Raw genomic sequence first — 21,022 nt, 5'->3', positions numbered from 1 at the left:
AAGGCAAGATGCACAAATGCGTAAATGGAATTCTTGATGCAATTGATTTCTTCAAATGGATACAAGTGTAACTGAGAATGTTCAGAAGTCATTTAAGTTTCGGCATCAAATCACTGGTCAGAAGTTGAGGGCAGCGTAGTTAATCACGTGCCAAAAGATGATAATGCAGCCACAACTAACTTTAATTCACTTAAACAGAGCTCATGTACAATACCAACAGTAAAGTGCCATGTTAGGTACAGACCAAAAATCTATGTACAGTTGACATGAGTCAAATACATCGAGAACAGGAGTTCCAGGAGTTCGAATTTCATATCCAGTTGTTAAGTTTGTCTTCATTATTAAGACAAAATCGTCTTTACCGTATTTACAGAAATGTCAATCCAACTTTAGGAAAAAATAGCTCAAAAATTAGAAATGATTTAGACTTATGCATAATTTAGTTGAACATGCAAACTTTGTGCATGTCATTAGAAAAAAGTCAAAGTTCCGGCACATAGAAGTTACACAGAGTTCAAATATATACTAATTCAGCTACTCAGAGCAAACTTTATGAGTTTTTGCAACACTATTGAGACCGGGAATGTCCGGCTGAAATTCCGCGATAGAGCAGGTATGGCGGGAAAATATACATGTTTTTTATGTATACTTAAAATTTTACGTAAAATGAATTTTGTACTCAGTATACCATCCATGGTACCATGCTAACAGTAAAAACGTGAAATCGTCCCATTCTTACTTAAATTTACATGATTTAATGTTCACCCTATGTCCCCATTACTACCAGTTCTGGTTGCAAATGTAACTGCACTGTCTTTCAGTCCAACATAGCTGTTGAAAACATGTAAGTTTGACTTGTACTATCTTTAAAAGTTTCCATGGTGACCCCTCATTTTTCACTTAATTTTGTAATATATAAAAAATAAATTATTTTACATATTCTTCATATGGTTAGGTATGGAAGTTGTGAAAAATGGCAAAAAAGTGTTACTTTTGTGAAATATTTCTGGCCGATCTAACATTGGAAGATTCAACTTATGGACTTATCATATTCATCCAGCAAAAATGTCAAATTTGGCATTGAGGAAATGTTTATGAAGTCTACATTCAATTATGCGAACAAAGGTATACCCTCATAGAGAAATCATATTTCAAACATTTCTTTCAACATTGTACGAAAACGGACGGCAATTTAGTCGTAAATTTAGCCGGCTGATCCTATTTTCCTCCGAATGAGAAGCTTACAAAATATAGTATCAATAGTGTTATCCAAATGCACTCTATATTAAAGCCATATCTAAAACTACTGCGGAATGACAGTAGTGTCGACGTGTCATGCAACACCGTGAAATATCAGCTAACCACTTTATCATTGATAGTATAGTTAGTCATCTATAGAATGCATTCCTTTGGTCGTTGGTTTGGTGTAATCATCTATTTTTCGATCCTGTAAGCTGGTATAAGGAGGACTTTCCACGGTGTATGGAGGTGGCAGTTCGCTGTAACCGACTTGTATGGCATGATCTGGCTTTTGACCTGATATCGTCGTTACGTAGATTCCACGAGGATTCGATACATCTGCTATCTCCTCATAGGTCGGTTCGTTGATCGAGGTGACGACAAGGCGAGGTAATTCATAGGCAGGTTGCCCAAGGGTTGTAAGAGCACCGCTGTCACTTGTATGGCTTTGCATCGCTGTCGAGTTTGCAGCCTGAGACGAAATAATAATACTCTTTCATTACACTGTTTGAAGAAGTTTCACTCAGTGATGAACACAAAACTTCAATACTGTGCCAGTAAATATGAGCCTTAATCTTACAAAATTTGCATCATACCCGGTTAAAACATTTTGCTCGTCAAAAATGGATTTACCTGCATGAAAAATACTTCAAAAGATGATATACAAGTTCATAGAATTATTGGTCTGGCACGATACGACGCCGAGTGAGTATAAAACTTACTCTCATGGTAGTTAAAAATTCAACGGAGCACTTGACTGGGCAATACGAAAATGATATTGGCACAAATTTCACTGTTAATTTGATCCTCAAAACACTTGTACGTCGACAATCCGATCTTTTAGTAGTGAATCTAGACCTCCATAAAGATGGGTTTTCATTTTCATTATGAACAATATGAAACCCGATATCAACCTCTGTTAATTGAAATTTTGTCGTTCATACCGTTTACTCAATCAGTTACGCTGATGTTAAAAGTTAACTTTTCAATCACAGTTTTTCCTATCAAGTGAAATGCCAATGACTTCCTGAGTTGTTCGTTCTGATTCAAATTAAGATCAAGTGATTGCAATATATGTTCTTCTTCAAACATTGATTGAAAGTTGGAAGTTATTAGTTTATACATAAACACATAAACTTACTTGAGATTTATTTCTTAATACACCATTCTTCTTTACCCTTCTTGCAACATAGATGACGACGCCTACAAATGGCAACACGCGAATTATGTCAATTTAAAAACAATTTGATTTGGCAAAGCGTATATTTATGATTTGTTCGTAAGGCTTTAATGTGTGCCGGGTAGAATCTATCATGTGCGATTTTTTTTGCTTGGACTTAAGTAAAGAACACATTTTAGGCTGTAAGATTCAAGGTGACTTTGCAGTGTTTTAAGGACAAGCTATAGAAACCGGTCTAAGGATGTGGTGGTAGAGATAACATTCTTCTTTCTGAAGAGTAGCATTATTTTTATAAGAAGACAAATAAATGACTAAATGATAGCAGTATACCAGTTCTACCCCTTCCAAATTCCCGTGGTGCACCTCCAGCACACAAATATATACTGACATTTCATCGGCTAGAAATGGTTCCTTAAATATGAACATCTACAAAGCGGACAGACAACTTACTTGCTATCGCAATCCCGACGATAAGCCCAACAAGTACTCCAATTAGAACTGTCTGCAGGGTTTTAAGAAAATAAAAAAAATATTTATTAGAGTTCCTAATACAATAACGTCCAAGCAAGTAAGCATTGCTATATTGTATACATGTATTCGCATATTCGCATCTATGTCGTATTATGTAGCGTGCATGCTGCCGTGAAGTATACAATATTATATATTATTGCCTGAATACATGGGTTTATGTGCGCGAGAGCAGGTGACAATTTGCCCAACGCCAGGAGGACAAATTGTCTCCTGCTGCGAGGGCACATAAACCCATGTATTCAGGCAATAATATTTTTTTATTACATGCTTCTTCACAGTTAACGCTATAGGACATTTAGTTACATGCAGGGCATTCTCAAAGAATTTTGCCATTATCGACTAGCATCAAACAGATTCTAACGAAAGTCAAAATAGCAGTGCGCGCAAGGATATTTTACATAGCGTTAAGCGTCTACTTTGTAGAAAACCTCGAAGGCTTCACCGGTCCGGGTAACTATGGAAACTGGCCCGTACACAGTTCACAAGGCCTGCTAACTCCCCGGATGTTCCTATTCAAATCAATGCACTTAATTGCACTCACATCGAGGCGTGTAATAAAATGTACCATGTAATATGCAATGAGAAGACATACATTTACAATGTTTGTTTACATGTATGCATACTTTCAGGAACAAAACCTGATAAACATACATGTACATTAATTCATACATACATACATACATACATACATACATACATACATACATACATACATACATACATACATACAGACAGACAGACAGACAGACAGACATACACAGACAGACACAAACAGACACAGAACAGACACAGACACAGACACAGATATATATATATATATATATATATATATATATATATATATATATGAAACAGGACTTCTACCTTTGGAGATTCGACTTCTGCAATTAGGTCAGGTGTAGACATGCGCTGTGTAGTGTTCGTTACAACGTCATTGGTGGTTCTGTCACCCGAAGTCGGGTCAGGACCTGGAAGAATAGTAATTAGCATTGGCGTCACTAGACTATAGCATAATACATTCGAACATCTGTAAACTTAAAAATCATTAAATAACGTCATTAGATTCCTCAGTTCATATCTAAGAGAGAATAGGGTTTCAAGTTCACATCATCGATGTCATCATTGTTCAATTTTTATTTTGCTGTGTAAAAACAATAGCATTTCTCCTTCTTCTCCCCGAGGCATGTGTGAACAAATACAAAGTATTTGCCTTACAAACAAAAGCCTCTCTACAATATTCAAATCGATAAATGAATTATATACAGCACTTCAGTTCAATTGAACATGACACATAATTATACTCCCTTTCGTGATTGGTTGAACTGTATTTCAAAAATCTACCTACAGGATAAGAAATCACTGGTTTAGTTGATGGAGTATGAAATGAAAAGCCACCACATACCTATGAATGTCCAATCGTACTCGTCATTATCTGCATCGCAAACGTAAGAAGGATACGCTGGGTTTTGGAAGCCATCACTATAGCACACCCCGTTTATGAGACAAGACTTCACCTGTGAGTAGAAAACGAAATAATGTATTATATCTTCATTCAAGTACCTAGGATCCTAGAGTTTAAAAACACAAGTTTCGGTATTATTGCGTAAGTATATGCTTTAGCATTGTTGTAGGTAACGGATTCTCCCGACATTGGTTATCCCCTAACATTTATTTATGCGGCATGTATAGTAGTCTGCCAATGGGATGCCGTGTATTGGAAAACTGGTTTAAGGGGTAAGCGGTTGCCTGCACAATAAATGAAATGACATAGTTGTAATTTTTGCCGTGTTTTGACGACCAATAAATAACCCCGGAAATGCTGTTTTAGTTTGTAAGGACGAAGTCAGACATCTATAGTTGTGTCTGCACTTCGTCGATATGTTGTCAATATGAATGTTTCAGGTGTGGATGGATATGGATTGCAGTACCTGTATTTTTCTCTGGAAATTGTGCATATAGTGTTCATTACAGAAAATTACAGTAACTTCAATTTCGTTAAACACTGAAAAGACGTGAGAAATATGATCCTAGACCTCACTGCGCTGATATGGAACAATTCACTGGCGTGAATCAATTTCTGTCACCCAAGATCTGGAGGCACTTAAAGCTCCTGCGAGACAAAATTTATTAAATCGGCAAGAAACTTCATCTTTGTATTATGCTGTAAGGGATGCTATGAATCGTAGGAAGTGAAATTCTACTGGAATATACAAATCCATTGTATTCGAAACTGACACCATTACATGTATGTATGTATGTATGTATGTATGTATGTATGTATGTATGTATGTATGTATGTATGTATGTATGTATGTATGTATGTATGTATGTATGTATGTATGTATGTATGTATGTATGTATGTATGTATGTATGTATGTATGTATGTATGTATGTATGTATGTATGTATGTATGTATGTATGTATGTATGTATGTATGTATGTATGTATGTATGTATGAATGTGTGTGTGTGTGTGTGTGTATGTATGTATGTATGTATGTATGTATGTATGTATGTATGTAAGTATGTACAAACAACCCTGTATCCATAAAGGACTGTCTTTACTCTACAAAGAAATAAAATACCTTTTTCACGCAGTTTCCTCCGTCTTGGCATTCAACACAGACAGAGTCGTAAACAGTGAATAGTAACTCTTCACTATACACTTCGCCGTCATTGCTCACTGATAGCGTTGAATACTCCACAGGTAAAGAGTTTGCTTCGGAGCCCTTACCCGAGCCGGAGATAACTATGTTTGGTTGTAACAGCAAACAAGAAACCTCGGCAAAGCTAAGGAGTAGAGCTGTGGCGTCGTACACAATGTTATAGTTCGCCTGCAAGAGTGAGTCAAGTACTGCATGAATGATACATGTAATATGCATTTCTCACCTACATTTGTCATTTGTCTACAAGTTGCATATGTGATGATACAAAGTGTTTTACATCTTTAAATATATTCACCACTTGATTGTTTATTAACCGAAGGGTAAACGATTTGAGCAAGTTCATGAAGTTGTTCTGAGATTAAAAATACAAATATGCAGACAGTTAAAACTCCCTAAGCTGTAACTCTTGTAGTTCATTCTGTTGTTCTAGATCTGTTTACAATACACAGATGTTCTTTTTACCCTGCGAATCATAACACTCAATGCTTTGTCTTGCGCTCGTTAACACATGTATGTATGTATGTATGTATGTATGTATGTATGTATGTATGTATGTATGTATGTATGTATGTATGTATGTATGTGTGTGTGTGTGTGTGTGTGTATGTATGTATGTATGTATGTATGTAAAATACATGTATGTATGTATGTATGTATGTATGTATGTATGTATGTATGTATGTATGTATGTATGTATGTATGTATGTATGTTTGTATGTATGTATGTATGTATGTATGTATGTATGTATGTATGTATGTATGTATGTATGTATGTATGTACTATTTTGACTGCTAAATATAAGTCGGGACTAGAATTAATCTGTCATACTGTAAACTTTGTACAAAACACAATGATGTCATAAGTTATGGCCATTGTCCTTGTATGTTACTTTTCCATAAGCAACTGACCTTATTGTATTGAACTCTACATGTCAGGTTGTTCGATGACGTAAACTTTTCGCCGATGACAAATGCCGTCTCGCATGGCCTGTCGCGCACGTCGCAAAGCTCATGCCTCAAATTATGAACTATAGGTGGCGCTCCTTCTTCAAGAGAACAATCGTCACCAGTGTACCCTTCATTACACGAGCACTCATTGTCAACACACTGACCACGAAAGCTGCATTCGTTGGGACAGACGACAGAGACTACATCAGGGGGTGGCACCATGTCACCGTTTTCGTCTTCTTCGTAGTAAGTTATATTTCTTTGCACAATGTCGATGCATTCGAGCTCCATTGTTGCCAGTGACGACATGACTAATTCCTTATCATCCGTTGCCTGCAATAAAACAGGCACCATCGAAAGTTAAGATTTATTGAGGGTAGGATGCGCCGGGAGGGGGTTAGATATTTTGACTCAAATACTTTAAGTGATATGGTGTCATACATATTCATTTTGATGCTTGTGGAGTAAATGAAGTTTTAACTTTCTCATAGTACTAATCGAAAATTCAGTATTTCCCCATATTGTCAACATATGGATGGTGACCATTTTGAATTTCAAATTTTGGTATATTTTCGGTAATGTATTTCTTAATACCAAAATTTGCTCGATGGTCACCAATTTTATTCTTGATTTTGAAAAAGAACACAGCATGAAAGTTGAGCGAAAGTTTAAAACGTTCAGTTTTGAGGCAACGCGCGTACTAACTTAACCCCAAATCAGCCGTGAAAACGTGAACAGAGCATAGATGAGTGAAGATAAGTGGAAATACATTCGTACATTATCAGTTAAGGGGTCTCGGCTTAGAATCTGGACTCCTTAGAATAATGCGATTATTACGATTGCTGTCTAAGTCCACTAATATCCACGTTTCCGACAGAACGTACATGAAACAAACAGCCAAACATATTTCAGGTGTGATGGATGGCTATTTTAACGCCGTTTAATATTTCGATGATAATACATTCATTATTTTTTCAGGGTAGAAAACGATTCATCGTAAAGTGTAATGCATATGTTACAATTTTTCTGACAACTGAAAGATCAAACAATGGCAACATAAACACTAAATTTCCGTATAAAAACCTAACAAACATTAACTCATTACCAAAATTGCCTACATTTGCAGATTTTAAAGACATTAATTCACCATCCAATTATCCCAAATTAGTTCCAATCGTGTTTGCGGAATTTCGACATCCATTCTTTCATTCATTCATTTAATTTCATACTATCTCACCTTACCTGTATGTCTAGTACGCATGCGTCAGTATACGAATCCAGCTCAATATCAGTCAGGTTTAGGCACCCTTCACCCACTGATGATTGTAAGAGGAATGTTTCACAGTATTCTACCGCCATATCTTCGGTTACGCCACTTGGCGTGGGCCAGTCGGGGATCGCTGGCACAAAGTCCTGATCAATCTCAAATTGAAATCCATCTTCCTCGTCTTCGTAGTCGCTCAGAATGTCGCGCTGGTTTGCGTTCTTGTACAAGCGAGGTTGCAAGGTGTCGCCCACGTCTTCTGGTGTGAAGCAGGGTTCCTCAATAGTCTCTGCCGGATCGGATGTGTACACATTGGTGACATCCGTACCTCTTAAAGTCCTCTGCGCCAAGCTAAAGTCACAACATATCGTAGGGTCGTCTGATTCGTCACCGGGACAGCTACAATAAAATTTGTCATAGTCTGGTACTTCAGGTATGTTTGCATGGTCTATGAATAGATTTTCTCCCTCTTGTACTCTGCGTAGGGAAAGGAGAAACATTTTTATTTGTCTTTATTTGTCCTGTGAAAGCAAAGATATGTTTGTAAACCTAACAACTCTACCTACCCACTTAACAAACAATTAAAGAAACGAACAAACAAACATGCATACGTGCGTATGAACATACAAATGTACGTCCATATGCGCGTGCCTACATACATACATACATACATACATACATACATACATACATACATACATACATACATACATACATACCAGGGCTCGAAATTAACTTTTTTCCCTGGTAGTCCACTTGGGCTACCATTTTCTGAAGTTGGGAGCCCAGTAACAATGGCTGGTAGCCCATGCATATTTTAGTTTAGAGATATTATTTTTCATTAACCAGACAAGAAAAGGCAATTTTCAAGATTCCGCCCATGAAGTGAATTTTCTAGCCATTTGATGTGAATACTTGCACACCTAATACCCAACAGGTATAATGCCACTCAAAAATGTTTCTGGTCTTTGACATTCAGCAAAAGTGATGCGGCAACGCGGTTTTCCTTTTTTTATTCTTAACTGTGCTGGGTTGGCACTATTGATGAAACAGGTATTGTCTTTAATCACCGGCTGCATAATACTTTCGTTTTCTTTTTAGTATTTTTGACATGCAAACAGGGATATCAAGGATAGCTGTACTGATGAGTATGTAACCCCAAAAAAACCATGACACGCAGGTTCTGTAATGACATACGCGGTGACCAGAAACGATCTTTTTTGGCTTTAGTGGACAGCAGTGATACTTAAAAGTTTGGTGACCTATACAACTCGTTTCACTCAGAGTTGTACGCAAATTTTGACAGTCGTCATGACAACGACCACGGCCTTCTCAGCACGATTAGACATACTGTAGTAGGGCTTAAAATAGACTATGGGCTTTCTGTAGGGGAGGAGGCATATTGTCTGTGATTGATACATTATGATCAAAATGCAATGAAAATACGTTTTCATTGGCCATCATTTCCTGTGCCTGTCATCCAAGTTCATCAGTTGAGATATTGAAACTTTGTGCAAAGTTCCATCGCACGGTCGTCTTTGTAATTTGCAAAACAAAGTCATAGTCTGGCCTTACTCACTGATGTTACTGTTTCCAACTTGATTCGACTGCAATTTAGCTCGTTCCAAAGTGACGGACCCGATATGGCACGCAAAGTACTGACTGAATTTAATGTCCCGGTCTTTGGTAGTCTGTGTGAGCTACAATTTCATGGACTTTGGTAGCCCCAGGGAAAAGTTGGTAGTCTGTGGACGCGGAACTACCGCTAATTTTGAGCCCTGCATACATACATACATACATACATACATACATACATACATACATACATACATACACACACACATACATACATACATACATACATACATACATACATACATACATACATACATACATACATACATATATATTAATTAATTACCTCCAGGAGTCTACAAACTCTTCAAAACTTTGTGCAGGTGTACCGTCTCTCTTGGTGAAATCGTCTGAGCGATCGTCACTTGCTGTTCCACACAGTGCCGTGGTGTTGTTATGGTAATCCGAGGGTAGAAGGACAGTGATGTCCATATACGAATAATCACGTCTACTGTGTAATGTTACCTCTAATAACACGCCGGTATGAGTGTACACCTTCAGAATACGTGAAATAAATATTTTGAAAGTTACACGATACAAGCATGGTCGGGTCGCTGTAACAAACATAACTAAATTAAACAAAATCATATTTGAACGGAGCTTTTGTTATTGAAATTTGTCATTTTGTTCATTTATTAAATCATACGCTAAACAGCTATATAGTGAGAATCTTGCCAGACATAGTCATGTGAGTGAAATTTTTTCCCGCCAAATATCATACATATTTGAGATTATGTTATTTCATGAAAATGAATCATGCAAATTTGCAGTAATTACATCGACTGTCAAATCAACAGAAGCTGATCACATTCTGCAATTGCCAAACGGAATCTATGCTCAGCATATTATTCTGATCAATACAGCCATTTTTAACTTTGAATTTCTAATAGCAAACTTTATTTATAAACATTATTTATGATAACCAGCGTATAATGTGATCAGTAGTTTTTGAGATATCGGGCAAGCAGACAGACAGATGGGCAAACAGGATGGACAGAAAGACATCAGTACCACAATAGCTAAAATGTGTGATCACGTTAGCTAGGAAAGCAAAATGGTAAATGCCATTGCAATGCGATTATGAAACACTGATTATATCTTAAAGGACAATAAGTATGAGGATTCTTACATAATATCGGTACCCATACTGTTCATGGATCACAGTTCCAGACGACAGCTTTCTCCTCGGTACTGTGATTCTTGGTATGGTTCTGTGACAGAAGTCGATGATGACAAGGTCATTCTGTTCTAGAATAGCCACTGCACAATTGCAGGACACGTCGGAACATATGGAAGTAGCTGTCTGAATCTGAAAGTGAAACATTCAAGTTCAAAAGTTCAGAAGTCTCCGTGATCACAGGTGCAATTGCGATCTAACACTATTCGTTCATGTAGTTCCCAGGTAGTTTTGTTGTTAACTCTTGTACCTTAAACTCCCTTGATATCATCGGGGATCCTACTGTATTACGTTCACCTCGAAATAGTTCATATTACCATGGAGATCTACCAAAGTAGCAGTCTGCCTTATAATGAAGTAGATCTTGTTTTGCATCTTTGGTATTGCGTTAATTAAAAGAAACGTTACCCGATCAATTCTTTGTCGTGGAAGCGTATCGTACTCCATATTCAAGTTGAAATGAATTAGGGGCAAACATGTAAATTGTCAGGCTATATATTGAGGTAGTCTAGTCCACATATACATATCTTATGGCAAATATGGAAGAAATTAGTGGCATTTTCCCCTGGTCACGCTAGCACGGAATAAATCAAAATTCCACGTCATCAGCGATCTCGAAGTAATGTCTCAGAGGCATATTCAATTATACTAAAGACAGAAGTCTACTGTAAATGATACGAGTACCTCTAATCTGCCTCCTTTCTTGGTTTTTCCACGGACCAGAACAAAATAATCATGGTACATCATAGAATAGTAATTCCTGTGGAAAAATTGTAATTTAATAATGACAATTAACATCATACATGGGGTCATTTAATATTATAGGATGTGTCTGACTGTTGTTTATCTTCCTGAAGGTCTGATACACGAGAGATCGGTCATGTTGAGGGACTGTGAATGGGCCCATCAGAGGTGCCAACACCCAGTCAACAATGTTTGTTATTCACACCATTCTCATCTACCGATATTGTTTACCATTAGTGCCACAAATGTAAATAACTGACAAAGATTAAAGCAAAAGCAAACCGAAAGTAAGACACAGGCGATTTTCATTATGTTTCTTTTCCTTAGACTGCATCCTTGATATTAACCATAATACAGGCTGAACAATCTCTCCATAGTACATTCTAACCAGAAATTTATATGGACTTGATTTACCTGTCAAATGTTCTGTAATGCGGATCACTGTACGAGCTGCAATATTTGTGGTCAACATTCACAACAGATACCTGTGAACCATTAAACGTAGGACAGACAAAATACTTTTTCATTATCAAACAGACCTGCAACAGATATCTGTCTCTCCTGACAATGGAAACATACTTTACATGAGTGTATACGATGCTACTATGTCTTAACTGCAGGTTCAACGTGTTCCAACAATTAATAACATTATAACAAAATCATCGGGTTTTGTTTGTTAGTTCTTACATGCGCACTGATATGTGACGTGGACTAAAAAATGTCACTGATATCCCAAATTGCCCTTGACAGGACAATGAAAACAATACAGTCACAACTAATGTTCTCCGCCATACAACAAATTATATTTTGCAAGACCCCTTTCTCCCTTCCTCCCTCCTCCTCTGTCTGTCTGTCTGTCTGTCTGTCTGTCTGTCTGTCTGTCTGTCTGTCTGTCTGTCTCTCTCTCTCTCTCTCTCTCTTCTCTCTCTCTCTCTCTCTCTCTCTCTCTCTCTCTCTCTCTCTCTCTCCCCAACCAACTTGTTCTGTGAATGTCTTGAAAATTGTAGTTTGGTATGGAAAACGGTTACCGTTTCCAGATTTAAACAATCAATCAACACAGTTACAAAAGTATAAACTTACCCTTATGGGATCAACTACATAACCCATGAAAATACGGTAATATTCACTTTCAACGCTACTAACTGGAAATACGTATGTCTGGATAGCCATGTTTCTTGTTCCGTCGTCCATGAAATCCCGCGTTGCGTAAAGGGTAAAGTTTGTTGTAGCTTTGTTTGTTTCGCTGTCCCAGTGATGGCGATGACTAAGTACCAAACCACACGTACTGACCGCCAGTTCCTCATGGCTGTAGCTGGATTCGGTGTCTGTGTCTTAATGTGTACAATATAAACACGGTTTAAATGATTAATCGGAGGTAGTTATTAATTTATTCAATGAGCTGCAGAGTTACTCAATCGTCAGGGCTCAATTCATATAACAATGTTAATGATGGGAGAAAGAATATGTAAAATTAAGTTGTTGACAAACAAAAGTGTAAAGGGACAGTTGAGGACAAGGCATGGGTATATAGAATATAACAACGTGCTGATATGAGATTTATCTGGAAGAGACTTTTCAGTTTATGTAAATCTACTTTCATTGTTCCTTTCATGTGCTTCTCGCAGATGTGGACTTTGACAATTGCATAAATTGTTTGTGAAACGATGTCACTGGCTGAATCATTGGATAATTTAATAGCGATAGTTCTTCTGATGTAAAGCTCATCTATCATACCCATTTTGAATGCAGGGGCACAGATAAGTACACAAGACAGGTGTGCAAGGCACACATTTCAGCAATATAAATATTCTACTTTTTCAAATCGTAATTGAAAAATAATATTCGATATGAAGTCTGATATAGGTCTGCGTACCTCTCGTTTGCAATACAAAGGTGAGTTCACATATGGGCGAGTTTGTCTGGTCTTCACACAGAATTGGGACCGTCGACCAGAGATGCACAATTTCCCCTATGTCATCTGATTCTAGAAGCCTTGGGATGAACGTTGGGCCCACCTGGTTAATAATCATGAAATAAAAAAATCTAAAATGAAGGTCCAATGAGCCTCGGGGTAGATAGTTGGACTCTTAGTTTTTTTGCGATTGCTTTCTCGCCGGTGCTCTTCTTGTAGTGGCTTGTATTGACTCTTTTTAAAGAATGCGGAATAATATCTTGTCCTACTCCCTGAAGCGTCATGAAAGTCCGGCACAGCCACATATGTACAGTCAGCATTGTTATTGTTTAAAATGAATTCAAGTCCGGACTAGAATTCATTTGTCATCAATAACAGTCATTACAGTCTTTACACATCAAGTTTTAGCAAGTTTTGTCACGGGAAATATGTAGTTTACCTGTAGACTACTATGAGAAGTGAAATAATAATTTGGATGAAATTCCAATATCATATTTGCTGTCCGCATCTGAACTTTTAAATAACCTATTTGAATAAAGGACGTTTGCATCAATTGTCGAACACTTTTAAAAGCACAGATTTAGTTAGATTAGTGTCGTAAAAATGTACATAGTCTTCTCATAGACTCAAATGTATAGTGAATCAATATTTCTGGCAAAATTTCAAAATCAAATACCTTGTACACATATACACATGTAATCACCCTCTTCTAATCAAGTACAATTATGTCAGTTATCCAGGGTCTATATATGCACAAATATTTCAAGTTGTATATCGGGAAAAAGTATTCACATACTCTTATGAATAGTGGATGAACATCTTCGATGAAATTTCTTGTACAGTTATGCAGTTGTAAACACCCTATGCTAATCAAATACCTTGATCTCAATTATCAAACATCTATAAATGCACAGATACTGCTAGTTTTATTTTGGAAAACAAATGTTAATAGTTTTCTCACAGACTACTATGTATAGTGAATCAAAATTATCGATGAAATCCAAACATCAATTTTTTAGTAGACACATGCACTTTTTACCTGCCACTTAAAGCAAAGTACATATACATGAATTATCACACATATAAATGTAGAGATATAACTTGTTTTTTTAAAGGAAAAATGTTAATAGTTTGCCCAATAATGGGGGCATTTAAAAAAACTGAGAACTAGTTTTGAATCCCCGCCCCCTCCGCAGGTGTTTGAGAAATCTAAATTTCAAATGTGGGTAAATGTGAGGTGAAGTTTTTACGTTGCTCTTCAAAGAAAATGGTCTAAGGTTTTGCTGTAGAATATTTGAGTAACTTGAAATTTCGAAGCACATACTACATTCTAATCTTCAGCCATTACAAATCAATAAATCTACGGTGATCCCTCGATTGTACTGTAAGACATGCGATATTCCTAACAACTGGTCTTTGTCACTGCCTTGCCATTTACTTTTGTTGTGATTGGATTTATTTAGCATCAAAAACACGGAAAAACCTAAAACCGTTGTGCTAGGTAAACACAAAGAAGTTAGAATGATGTTCTAATGAGAACAACATGACAATGTGTTTGACCCTCACTCTGAAATCAAACTAGACTTCATGAATGGCCAACACAGACTAACCAGTGCTAGAACATACCTCTATTCCAACAAAGTATTCATCGCTGTATTCCCAGTCACTCTTTCGGGTTTGGTCATAGAATGATCTCACCCGACATGACAGCTGCAAAGAGAATAATATCATATACTTGTTGGGTTCTCAAGAGATACGATAATAAATCCATTCAAATCCATTCACACTATAGTGGTATGTTTGAAAAAAGATGCGCTGAATTTATCTCAATTTAGTTTGTCATCTTTTCTCCGAAAGACAACGCCTGGACTATAGCTCGAAGTAATCCTAAGCACATCTCATGCCATGTTAAATTAACCTGCTAGCATAGATTGGCCGGAACCAAGGTTTGTTAGTTGGTAGACACAACCGGTTCTGGACCACTTTCCCCATTTTAAACTTTATTTTTTATTTTTTTTTATTTTTTATTTTTTAATTTAAAAAAAGAACCCCTAAAAAATCTTTACGGTGGGAGTGGGAAAGGGGAGTATGGAGGGAAGGTCTAGACCCCCTCTACTCCAAAATCCCTTGCGGCGTGCCCCGTTCTTTCCAATTAAACATCCGGTGGTAATGGGGTATCTGAAAGAACAGCAAATGAGGAAAGGGAAAAAAAGCCTGCCAGCGACTTAAATTGAACTCTACAGAGCTCTGTGACCAAAGATGCACGGCAGAGTTTTGTAAATTTCACAGACACAAACTTGCAATGTGTGTGGTAAGGGGGTGACATATAGTTATCTCTATGTTGGGGGTGTTGTTACAAAAATGAGGTGTCGAAACTATGGCACAGAGAGCAGAGGGCTCTCGGTAGGAACCAAAGGGTATTTGAAAAGGAATACGCCCGGCTGGCGGAAATTGAATGGCCTTTGATGTGAGGTTAGGTTTATAGAGATAACCGATCAGCAGGTATTGAACATCCATTGAGAGAGTAGCAGCAAAACAGGTTACCAGTAGCAAAGGGGTTACCCACTCATCACTTAGAGGAACCACCCAGCAGGTACTTGCATAAGTAGACGTGGGACACTCTTGTACAGGATAACAAGAATGACATTGTACAACTTCTCTACAGTTGGACCCGTGTGCAACTCATGGTCAATCATTTATTTCAAAACAAAGAAATCATTAAATCACAACAAGACACAGCACAGCACAGTACAGCACTATTTATTATACTTACCATTTTGCCGAGTTTTTCATCTCTGTACGACAAGGTTTTTCCATCCAACTTTGCATGCAAAGGCGGAACTCCATACAGTATTTCTGGAATCGACCCATCTTCTGGAAATCCATTATACAACCACTCCACTTCATATTGTGCCTCAGGCGTTCCAGTTGGATAATCTAAGATGCACTTGAAATGAAACGTGCCGTCTAACTCTATAACTGGGCCTTCTAATATTGGAGGGCCATTAGGTATCGGATAGTCTCCTAGAAAATAAACAAAAGAAGTTGACATTTACTTTTTTGAAGACTAATTGTATATGTTAGTTTTCATGTGGTTTACTGTGAAAAGTAACTTTGATGAATGAAAATGATATTAGACTCACGATTACTCTTAAGTAACTAGCTCTATTATTGTTATTATCACTTTACTGTTATATGGTCGCCCGTATGTGTACTAGCTTATCATTGATATTTACAAGAACAACCAAGCAAAAAAGAAAGAAAACAGAAAAAACAATCAAAATATATTAAACCCAACCCAACCCTTAATACTGTGTAATCAAACCAATGTTCTATCATAAATATGGTTGTCACACCTCTTTCACTGTATATCAGGTGCAGCCCACGGAGCTATTCATCGAAAAAGCTATTCCGGAAGCAATTTTTTGTGGGCTGGGGAAATTTTAATTTTGCTTGGGCAGGGGACATATTTTTAGCTGGCAGGGAACAGATTTTAGTTTTTTTGTCGGGAAGGGCAGATATCGGTTGATTGGCCCCTTGGACCGAGATTGAGGGGAAAAAAAACGAGGAGAGGCGAATTTACCAGTAAAACGGGGACAGAGAAGTTGAGCCTATTTATAAAATTAAATATGGTGTTTCCGGGGAAGGGGACACAAGACAAGTACTGATATTTTTTTTGAAATTTTTCAAGGGAAATCGACAAGTTTTTTCCCGCCACAGGGCATGCGGCAGGGGAGCTTCAAAACTTCACAATGGGTAGGGAAACAGGCAAAAATATGTGGGGAGTGGATAAAAATGAAGTTTGAGTGCAGGAGGGTCAGTCGAAATTTTTTTCAGTTGGAGGGCAAATTATGAACAGCTCAGTGATTAAATACCCTCTAGACTTAAAATCAGTCCGTTCACATTACTTGAAAATTAGTCAGTTTACATTTTACTTGCCGTACACAATATATCTTACCATAATAAGGACCCCTTTAAAAGTGCATTGATCGTTGGCTGCACCTGATATATAGTCTGTGCAAATTTGCGGTGGCCGAGTGACTCTACTTAGTTGTTAATAACGTCATGTATCTATCTTCATACCAGGCATATAATTAGAAAGCATCGTTTATGAAAGGAGATATACTGTTCTTCTCATCGAGCAAACACAAGCACTCCAGCGCAGAAATTGTTTATAGAGCGTTCCAGTATGTTTTCTTGTGATCTATTACATGTAAGTTACCCGCGCTTTTCACTCGATTTATCTTTAACCGTCATTTGAAACTTTTGAATTACTCACTGATGAAATCTTCATTTAAAAGATGTAACCATACCTGTACAATCGCCATCAGAACATGGACTTACTGAATCTGTCGCAGTAGAAAAGTAATAGATCTTGATTAACTATCAAGTTAGTGTATCTGTAAATAATGCGGCTTACACAGTGAAAGCTACAAACAAATTAAAGCCCCACTAGCTGTATCTTTTATCATTATTTTTAAGGCTTTACTTTCAAGCTAAAATAACTTTGTGAGAATTTACTAATTTAGGGGAGTGTATACACTTATTATTAACTTCCCACTGGGCCTATACTTGCAATTTTGAACAAGATAAAGATTACACCGGGATTAAATGTTTGCCCAAACATTAAATTGCAACCCCATACGTAAAAGCAAGGAGCGTGGATACTGTGCATATCTGCACTGAAATCGTCACATAAACTTCACAGAGTAGTCTAATGTAATGCATAGGGGTGAATGTTTTCAACTGTGACATTGTCTGTTCTGTTTCCTTTGTAAAATTACCAATTTTTGAAAATGGCGGGAAATCAAAATGAATGTTAAAATTTGAATTTACTTGTCAAATGTTTCACAAAGGAATGGTTTCCAAATGCAGAAAAAACCTAGCAGAGAAGACCAGGAGAGAATACAAGAAGATATTTTGAGGTCAACAAATTTCAAGAGTTGCAGCTAGTACAGTGGGGCTTTAAAGACTGACTTTCAAGAATCTACTTATCGTTCGAAAATTACCAGGTAAATTCAATCGAACAAAGTAAATAAATGGGACATAAATGACATTGCATCATGACTCAGCAGATCTCATATTGATTTCAATACCGCGCACGGTAACTCAATGGTAAGGAAGATATCAGGACAGAGAGACAGACCAGACGAGAGAGAGAGAGAGAGAGAGAGAGAGAGAGAGAGAGAGAGAGAGAGAGAGAGATGCGCAAAAAGCATACAAACCGGCGCATGCAAAGAAAAACTGTCACTTACCGGTGCAATAAGCGTAGTAACATCCTGGTGGTCTGGCTAACTTATACACGTAGTAGCCACTGCAATTCCTCACCTCTATCGTACTGCTCCATCCACAGCAATAGGGATCCGTCATAACAGAGCAAACCCTGCGTTGGACGATACCATCGGATACCAATGGGTGATTCCCATCCATCCAAATCGGCATGTGTGTACCGCAGCGGAATTCGTGAACGCATTCTGTGGGCAGATGCGTGCCGCCATGACCGGAAAACCTGTACCACTGTTGCGTGCTAAGGCCAACGTCACAGAGAAGTTCGTCGCCTTTGTCAGGGACATGATCAACGTCGCGCCGGGGATCGGACAAAATCTCAAAATCGACGCATTCAGTACCTGCATCGGCACTTGCCTTAAGGCACACTGGCGAAAAAATATGAATGTATAACTAAGAATGGGAAGCAGAAACAAGAGCCAGTTCAGTGGGGAAGAATCAACCATATTTTGTGAGGAATACGCCCGTGTTAAACGTTTAGCTGTTGGCAGTTAAATTTCCATGATCAAGAGTTCCTAATCCTATTCACAGCAACTCATGAAGATAAGTTATATTCCTCGTAGTTCAAACCCTGATCTAAGACAGCTTTCAAATCACCTGATTATTTGAAACCATATCATGTTTAGTCTGTAGAAGAATATGTGTGTATTGCGAGCAATGCCCTGTTCGCTGCACCCTACAGCACCATCCTTTGGTGAAAACGCCAGCATTATGGAATATCTGATGTTTTCAAGTGCAGAGAATCAACAGTCAAATTATTGTGCGGCATTCTTTTTGAGAGTCTGTCAAAAGTTCAAAAATGAAGTCACGTATTGTGAATGGTCAACTTGCCTTGCCATCCTGACAGGAATACTATGGCCACACACGTCCACAATTTCATCTCGCCAGGATGAATTTTTACAGAGCTTGATTCTGTAGTTCTTCCAGCAGCAATATAAATGTCGACTGAGTTAAAGTGGCGGCGGGATACCACTATATGTACCCTTCCTTGTCAATGTTTTTTTCATTGCTATTTCCTTATACACATTTATCAAAATGGATTTGACAAAGCAGAGAAGATAGTACCATGCGCTCATCAATAGCACACCCTTTGAAAGGTTAAAGAGATTGTAAGTGTATTTTTGTATCTCTTGTTGTTAATCATTTATATTTCCGTGTTTTAATGCTTTTGGCCTATTTGGCAAATAGAATAACGCTTTGTAACATCTTGCTCAGAGCTGTATGACGTAATTTTGATATGAAATACCAACGCCTGTCCTATGCTATGGCCTGCTTGGATGTCTATTGTTTAAACTTTATGCAATGCTTGAATAAGTGCAATATACACTTGAATGTGTGGAAACCGAATTTGAAGATATATTTTAAGGGGGTGTTATTTGAATGAGCAAATTTTCATCGGCATGAAAACTGCTGTTCCGAATATCCCCGAGATGACACAAATAATCCACGTGCACGGGAAACATTCTTTGCTCTATGCAATATACATGCACGTATTGTATGTAAACATACCGATTAAAGCTGTAATGATGATTCAGCTAGAGATGCAAGTATTCAGTTAGGTATTGATTGGGTGTCGTCTCGTCAAAGTGCCCTGTAAACAATTAATCGCTTGACTATCTTTGTCATCAGTTTAATTATTCTTCCTTGTTGCTCTTTCGTCCTCAGCATGTACTGCTATCAATTGCATATGTCATTAACATGTATGAGGAAACGCAATATTATTGACAATTTATTAATTTCACAGAGAAAACATTGGAGACACTGTAAGTGATCCTGATTGGCCTGTCGCAATATTATTGACAATTTATTAATTTCACAGAGAAAACATTGGAGATGCTGAAAGTGATCGTAATTGGCCTGAGTTCGTTCTTGTTCCATACGCGTTCCCGCCAAATATATGCGTCGTAATGTTATCAATGCCTTAGGGATCTCGACCAGCCAGAAGTACGAATCACAAACACGTGAGCACTGTCCCTTGATGTCTCTAATCCCAAATAGATAACTAGGATATCAAGTACCCTGATGAATGCAAACACGTGATGACATTGACACAATGGTGTGCGACCATCATCAGTTTGCGCTTGTGTGACGACATTGACACCATGGGGTACGACCAACAACAGTTTGAGCTTGTGTGATGTTATTGAAGCAAGTTCTTTCTCCATGTTATATTTTAGAAATCTCAATCATATATTTGCCAGGTGCATGCAACTTTGAATATTGAGTATTGCCGAAATATTCGCTGACGACATTGGAAGAGATCCTGTTGTTTAGTATTGGACAGCTGCATTTCAGGTATAAATTCGAAAATAATCGACTTCTAAGATTCATACTTTGGATTATGATCATTGTATAAAATATTAATCGAAATGAGAAAATGGAGCTTATCTTGATGTTACTAAGGCAATTGCTCGCTTCAGATTCTAATAAATGTTTGTAC

General features: G+C 37.6%; 1 protein-coding gene across 1 annotated transcript; it reads right to left on the bottom strand.

Annotated features, from left to right (window-relative positions):
* Nucleotides 1–142: 142 nt before the first annotated feature.
* On the bottom strand, nt 143–19,518 carry LOC139132676 (von Willebrand factor D and EGF domain-containing protein-like). The gene is made up of 19 exons (XM_070698947.1): nt 19,414–19,518; nt 18,552–18,950; nt 17,610–17,645; nt 16,070–16,320; nt 14,923–15,006; nt 13,258–13,399; nt 12,465–12,715; nt 11,799–11,869; nt 11,325–11,400; nt 10,593–10,772; nt 9,750–9,958; nt 7,807–8,305; nt 6,526–6,897; nt 5,536–5,784; nt 4,353–4,464; nt 3,815–3,918; nt 2,870–2,921; nt 2,381–2,442; nt 143–1,711 (listed from the first exon to the last, which is right to left on the bottom strand). Exons 1-19 carry the CDS (start codon nt 19,460–19,462, stop codon nt 1,385–1,387), a joined length of 3,525 nt encoding a protein of 1,174 aa, XP_070555048.1. The 5' UTR covers nt 19,463–19,518; the 3' UTR covers nt 143–1,384.
* Nucleotides 19,519–21,022: the final 1,504 nt, after the last annotated feature.

Source organism: Ptychodera flava, chromosome 1, assembly GCF_041260155.1.
Source record: "Ptychodera flava strain L36383 chromosome 1, AS_Pfla_20210202, whole genome shotgun sequence".
Classification (NCBI taxonomy): Eukaryota; Metazoa; Hemichordata; class Enteropneusta; family Ptychoderidae; genus Ptychodera; species Ptychodera flava.
This window is presented reverse-complemented; position numbering and strand designations above follow the sequence as displayed.